At 56.9% G+C, this 7,385-nt stretch overlaps 1 protein-coding gene across 1 annotated transcript in view; it reads right to left on the reverse strand.

Moving 5' to 3' along the window:
* The window catches only part of SH2D4B (SH2 domain containing 4B), a 79,292-nt gene extending 77,085 nt beyond the window's left edge, over nucleotides 1-2,207 (reverse strand). Inside the window, exon 1 of the mRNA XM_056120992.1 lies at nucleotides 2,034-2,207. Within this exon, the coding sequence (XP_055976967.1) occupies nucleotides 2,034-2,207 (174 nt within the window). The remainder of the gene's footprint in view (nucleotides 1-2,033) is intronic.
* Between the last annotated feature and the right edge of the window lie 5,178 nt (nucleotides 2,208-7,385).

Consider the following 7,385-nt stretch of genomic DNA (forward strand, 5'->3'; position numbering starts at 1 on the left):
ACAGAGGGACTTTGGCTGGATTGTGTCACTGCTGTGTCATGGTCCCTTGTGTGAGACAGATTTCCAGCCTCCAGAAGCAGTTAGGGAGGGAACCAGAGTGTTCATGGACGGGCTGGGGTAGGCAGTGACAAACCTTCTCCATGATCTGGGCCAGGAAGCAGGCTGGGCAGGCTAGACACACAGCCAGAAACTCTTTGCAGGCTGGAGGAAGCCCCAGGGGGTCCCCGCAAAAGGCAGGCCTACAGCACACAGCTGAACCCCAAGCGGGACCCTGACTCAACCCACCACAGACCCATTGCTCCTTCACTGCCTCCTCCTCTCCATCCTTTATCAATCAGGAAATTAATTATCTACAGAAAAAAAATCTTCTGCATCAGAGACCCAAAAGAGTTGAATGTATAATTTATACAATGACAATGTGGATATCAATGTGTGACAAATCACCACAAAAATAGTTTCACAGCTGGGGGGAAAGGCAGTTAGGACAGAGAGGAGACCCACTAAGTAAGGGATGACTGGAGGGATCACCCATCTTGGGAGATGTTTGCTGAAAGTAGACCAAGGACCAAACACGACGACCTCTTAGTGTCTGTATTGCAAATCACAATGCTCAAAATTAGAGAGTAGGAAAGACTGTACCTGCCACAGAGGCAGGGAGTGGGGCAGGGTGGGGGTGGCAGGCAGGACACTGGGCACAATTTTGGTGGAAAAGGTGCACTGGTGGAGGGATGGGTCTCGAGCATTCTTCTAATGACACACAATCATGCAAGTTTGTAACTTATCTCACAGTGATCCAATAAAACTTGTATAATTTTTTTTAAAGTTTCAGGCATCTGGGAAGAGTCACCACACAGATACTGGAGGCAGCCTTGGGGCTCAGGTGACCATGTCAGTGTGGCAAGTGCTAGGAGGGGGCCTCCGAGTGGGCAGCTGCAGAGCAAGTCCTTCCTGCTGCTAGAAGAATCCTGCAAAGACCAGCGAGTCCAGAGCGGAAGACAGACCAGAGTGTCAAGAGGAAAACTGACAGAGGCGGAAGCCCAAGCAGGCATGTGCCCATGGGTGTGGGGATGGCCCGCAGGAGCCAATCACTAAGCAGCTTGTGTGACCAACCCAGGAACAGGACTTGAACTGAAGTGCCTCACTGATTCCGTCTGAATGTGACCTGGGTGTGAACACCATGAGGCCACAGGACAGGGTAATGAATGAACAGGGCATGAACGAGAGATGGCTTTGCAAACTGGGGTGCAGCATCTGTGGGCAGGAGATCCAGTTCAGGGGTTAAGGTGTTTGCCTGAAGCTGGCCCCACTCCTAACCCTGGCACCCCACTTGGCTCCCTGAGCACCTCCAGAGTGCTTTGTGAGCACAGAGCCAGGAGTGAGCCCTGAGTACAGCCAGGTGTGGCCCAAACCATAAATATTAAGTGACTTCCCCCCAAAATAGAGTGCAACCTCCATATAAAGAACCACCACCAGGAGGATCTTGAGTCCCAGGACAAGTCTCCGGGATCTTTTTCCACTACCGACCTACGGTGTTGATTCCCACCTTCAGGACCCCGGTGCACCCGTCTGAGATGCGGTAGGCAGTCTCCAACCAGGCAGAGCCAGGCTGAACCCTGGCTTCTCACCTGCAGGTGCCACTACCAAGAGGGGCTGGTTGCTCGTGACATGGGTATATGCCCTGACACCCACTTTCCAGAGGCCACCCGAGGATGAGAAGGACAGGAGCGGTGCCCGTGCCCCGGTGGGACCCGCTGCAAGGCAGTGCGGGCGCTGACCGGGAGCCCGCACGCACCAGGAGGGCCCCCGGGCACTGGAGAAGCAGGTGCCCACTCCCGGACCCCACCCGGGTCCCTGCGCAACGGGTCACACAGCCAGAGCTGATCAAACTTAGACGCCCTGAACCAGAGGCTCATAGAACAAGAGGTTCAGCCCCCAGCCCCCCTTTTTTTTTAAAGGGGAAGAGCCCTCTTCCATCTCCAAGGGAGGAGGTCGGGGTTCTACCCCTCCCGGGCACACGCGTTACCTCGCTTGACCTTCGGGGGCCTGAGGCCGTCGGCCTCCGCCAGGGCATCCCACGCCTCGCGCTCCCGCCAGCGCCGCAGCTGCTCCTGCCGCATCTTGTAGAAGAGGATGTGCTTCTGCACGTCGCTCAGCTCCGCTAGGAGCTCGGGATCGATGTACATGTCCTGCAGGATCTGGTGCAGCATGGTGCCACCCGGCCCCCGCGCTCTGCCCTGCGCCTCACACCGGGGCCCCTTCCAAGCTCTGCGACATGGCCACGGGGCCACGGCTGCCGGCCAGCAGCCGTCGGCTCATCTCCTCCTGCAGCAGACGCTGCCTGGGCCAGCAGTCGGGGTGGGAGGGCAGCAGGGAAGGAGGGACCCTGGGGTGGGGGTGGGGGGGTGGGGGGAAACGGGACCGTGGTAAGAGGGAAATGTACCCTCTGTGGGGGCGCCTGTGTCCTGGCCTCCCCTGGGGTTTGGGACAATGCAGAGGAGGGTCAGTGGCACTGCCCGGGCAGGTCCTGCTGCGCGGACAGGTGTCGAGTGATCTGCTAGTGGAAGGTAATAGTGACACCAGCTATATCGATGACACTGCCCGGGCCAGTGGGAACCGATCTCTCCTCAGCCCGTAAGAGGAGGAGGAGGGGCGCCTTTGCCTGCTGGTTCCATGGCTTTTGAGCCCATTTCAAACAGGCTGAAGGAGTCAGCCAGAAGTTTCTAGGCTTCCTCAGCCTCTGGCCCAGCCCCGTCCTCGCCACAGCCTTCTTATTTTCCAGGACACTTGGCATTGTGAGGCGCCATTATTTTTTCAAAGCTGGGGGAGGAGAGCGCTTTCCGACCGGCTGTTTTGCAGGCCCAGAAGATGGGCAGCGGGACGGGGTTCTCCCCTGGGATCCAGCTCAGCCCTGACCCTGCATAGAGGCCCTTCGGGGGACCTGGCAATCACAGAACGGGAAAGAGTGTGTGCTCTGGGGCGCGAGGTCCCCTGAGCACACCTGGAATGTGTGAGCACTCCTGAGCACTGAGTGGGAGCAGTTTCTGAACACCTGCCAAGTGTGGCCCGAAAATCAAATGAAACAAACAAGGCTGAGGCCAGAGAGGTGTTAGAGCAGGTCAGGCTTTTTCTTGCAAGCTGCTGACCCGGACTCGGTCCCCAGCACTACACATGGCCCCCCAAGCCCTGCCAGACGTAAGCCCTGAGCACCACAGAGTGTGGCCCCAAAACCAAAAGATAAAGCCAGGTCAGTGCTGACCATTGGGCCTCCAGTGCTTAGGGTGGTTCTGATCTCCTCGGGGCTGGTCACAAGTGTCTGGTCATCACCGGAAAGAGAGAAACCGCTGCTTCTGTGTGCCCCGACTCTAAAACAACCTGGACCACGCCAGCTGCTGCTTCTGCCGAGCGGACACCTCCCTTTCAGCTCCGCCACCTGGACACAGAGATGCCGGCCTTCCCTTCTGTTGGGACGACAACAGTGGGCTTGGAAGGAGGTGAGTTGCCAAGTCTGGTCAATGGCCACGCAAAGTCTCTACCCAGTTTTCCAGTTTCACAGGCCCTGGCAGTCGGGAACTGGGCACCGTCTGCTGGTTTGGGAACGGAGCCCTACAGGGGGAAACAAACAGGGTTGGCCAGTTTCTCCATAACAGAGATGAGACGGGAGCGAAGGGCACTGCATCCCAGAGGGGTGCAAGGTCAAGAGAAGGGAGCTCCTGGAGCTGATCTTAGCACCTTGGTGGGCCCAGCCACCTTGGCGCACCTCGGAGTCTCTGCCCAGGATGGCCCTGGGCTCTCTGCTCTCCTCTGTGGGCCTTTCCAGTGCTCCCCTCATGACATCCTGCCGCCCTCATCTTCTCACAGGGCTCCCTGTTCCTCTGGCCTCCAGCACAGCGCTTGTGGCAGGTGGGAGCTGCATGTGTCCAGTCCCCACCTCAGATCCCATCCCCCAACAGTCTGACCTGCCGGCCACATCCTTATTCCTTGCCAGGTGTCCAAGCGAAGCTGCAGCCCGTGAGAGCACTGTGCACAGAGCAGCCGGATCTGGGCATTAGGTCCAACCCTCTGACAGGATGACACATGTAGTCCTTATTGAAGACACTTGAGGGAAGGGGGGAGGGGTCACGGCTAGAGGAGAACGACACTGCCCCCCAACCCAAGAAGTGGGTTGAGGATTCCAAGGAGGATCTTTCTGGGGGGAGGTGCCCTATAGCAGTCCCTGGTAAGTGTGGTAAGTGGTGCAGGAGGTAGTGACTGCATTCCAGGAGAACACGGCAGTGGCAGTACACACACACACACACACACACACACACACACACACACACACACACACACACACACACACACACACACACACACACACACAGCGCCCCCTGGCGGTCGCCCGCGGCTCCGCGTTCCCGGGTGGAGGCGGCCAGGTGGCGGGGCGGGGCGGGGCGCCCCCTGGCGGTCGATGCGGGGCGCCGCAAGGAGCGGGGAAGCTGCGGGCGGGCCCTGAGCGCATCCAGCCCCGAGTGTCTCAGACCTAGACAGAGGCGGGTGGGGGAAAACGCTCCTCCCAACCCCCTGCACTGCGGGACCGGGACGCTGTGGGCTGCCGCTAGCCAACGCGGAGCGGTTCCAGCCCAGAGAGCATCTAACTCAAATCAAGACACAGCGCCCTGGGGGACCTCAGAGGCGGATTCCCGGCGCCTTTGCCCCGTTTTATTTTTGTTTTCGCCCTTCAGGAGCGGCTGCGATGTGCAGAGCGTCAGCGAGGCTCCCGGGCTGCACGCACGCGAACGCTGCTGTTGTGCAAGCGGCTGGAAATCACCTAAATATCCTTCTCCGAGGGCGTGGAGGGCGCCCAGGAGGAAGCATGGCAGGGTCACAAGGGATCCGGCCCATCCATCTGCTCCCGCCTGTGTGTCATCCGCAGACAGAATGAAAAGGCGACCTGGGCAACAGCTTGCACAGCGAACTCTTACTGAATTTACCACTTTTATGATGACTACTTGTGTGTGGACAAAGGGAAAATGTGGAAGAGGGCACAAGTGGTTTCTTGTTCTTCTTGGGAGGGAACCACCGCGGGGACAATTCTCTATTATGTAACCTAAAGAGTAAGCTCATTAAGAGGACTAGGAGAAGGTCGAATGACTGACCCCCAAAACTGCCTTGGAGGTCCAGTGTTGGTGGGCCAGGGGTCTGCATGGGGGCCGCGCACCCACCCCCAGAGAAGGCGTGAAGACACTTGTCTCAGGATCACTAAGCTAGAGCAGGGTTTGACGACACTGCTCAACCCTGGCACCCTTGTTGGCCTGGAGAGTCTGGTAGACTCTGGCAGGTGCAGTGCTAAGAACTGCAGCAGGTGGGGCTGGAGCAATAGCACAGTGGGTAGGGCGTTTGCCTTGCACGTAGCCGACCTGGGTTCGATTCCCGGCATCCCATATGGTCCCCTGAGCACCGCCAGGAGTAATACCTGAATTGCCAGGTGTGACCCAAACAGCAAGCAAACTAACAAAAAAAACTGCAGCAGGAGACAAGCTTGTGGGCTCTTCACTCTGCAACCTCCTTCCTAGAGGGCCCACATGGAGGTTGGGGAGGGGGGCTTGCAGGGGAGACCCAACCCCAGTCTTATTCCTGGCACCTCGTATCATCCCCTGAGCACAGAGCCAAGAGTAAGCCTTGATCACAGCTGGGCGTGATCCCAAAATCCACCCCCCTGCCGAAAAAAGAAGAGCAAAACTTCACTGACAACAACCCCAGGGCCGGAGTGGGGTAGGAGGGTGTCACTCAGCTTCAGAGAAACCGCACCCCTGGGAGCTGCGCTTTCACTTTTCAAGGTTGGGTTACGCTCACCCATGGTCGAAAACATCCGCACAAGATCATTGAGAGAAAGCCCAGGCCCAGCCCCTCATGATGGGACAAGGGCTAGAGCTGTCGGGTCCATGGCTGCTGGTCACCTCTTCCGGGCCTGATGGATAACCTGGGTTGGTCACAGGGATGCAAGTACAGGAAGGGCTGCCCACCTGGGGCCCAGGCTAAGTGAGGCTTCAGGCATCCACTACTGGCCCCTGAGGAGGACTACTGGACTGTGAATGGTCATTCCTGTCAGAGGGCTTTCGTGTGTCCCCCACCCTCGCCTCCCAGTACCCAGGACACTGGGGAGCCCCTCACATATACTCACCCTCATATTCACCCCCACACTCATGCATACATGCACACTCACCCACCATGATGTCACTTTTGTGATTGTTACAAGAAACGTTTCCGCATTCCTCTTTCTCTCATCTCTCCCTTTGTTCCTCTCCTCTCCCTCCTTCTCTTCCTTCCTTTCTCCCTCTCTCCCCTCTCCTTCTTTCTCTCCTCTGTCTGTCTGACTCTCTCTGTCTCTCTCTTTCTCTCTCTCTCATACACACACACGCACACACACACACACACTTTGCACCCCTGGGGGAAGCAGGCTATGCGGATCTTGCAAGTTGGAACCGCTGCTTCCCACAGAAGGGCAGTGGGTGAAGCTAGCAGGTGGCTTCATAGTCCACTGAGGACCATGGGGTTGACTTTAATGTCATACCATGGGAGACCCTAAGTCACAGTCACCCACTAGGCCATTACTGAAATTCCTGACCCTCAGGCCCTCAGAAAGGGGATCTAGTATCTCAGCATTATTTTAAATGACTAAACTCTGGGGTCTTCTGTGACTAGCTGCTAACTAACACAATCTCAGATTCATCAAGCCTCTTACTACAATGTTAAAGTCCAACCTAAAAGGAATGGGGGTGGGGCTGGACTGACAGTACAGCAGGTAGGGCACTTGCCAACCCAGGTTCAATTCCAGCATCCCATATGCTTGGGCGGAAAGCACCATCAGGAGTCTTTCCTGAGCGCCAAGCCAGGAGTAACCCCTGAGCATTTAGTGCTGGGTGTGGCCCCCACCCTCCCCCCAAAAAAAAGTTAAATGGGGATGTAGAAGAAGGCTTGAGAAATATCCCCTTTGTGAGTCCCAAAAATGAACTTGCGATAAAAGTCTAGGAATATTAAACAAACGCTGTATTTGAACTTTTCATTTGGATTCAGAACAGGCAGCCCAGACAAATCGATTTGTGATTGTTCATTGTATGCTGGTAATAGGGACGAAGGTAGTAATAGGGGGAAGGAAGGCTGCTCTGTGGGATAATGACCTGGATGCCCGCCCGGGAATCATCCAGGACTTACTTCCCTTACGGGCCGTGACCTCGGGGGATTTCCACGAAGCGAATCACAAGGACCGCCACAGCAGACCCGGTCAAGGTGGTGAAACGTCAAATCACCGATGTGCTTGTGGGGAGTTAAAGGGTGGAGTGGCCAAGAATTGATGTCTGCAGAGCGTTTGCTGGCATGAAAGGGTGCTCGGGCTCTACGGCCAGGGG

Source organism: Sorex fumeus, unplaced genomic scaffold (genome assembly GCF_029834395.1).
Source record: "Sorex fumeus unplaced genomic scaffold, SorFum_2.1 ptg000043l, whole genome shotgun sequence".
Classification (NCBI taxonomy): domain Eukaryota; kingdom Metazoa; phylum Chordata; class Mammalia; order Eulipotyphla; family Soricidae; genus Sorex; species Sorex fumeus.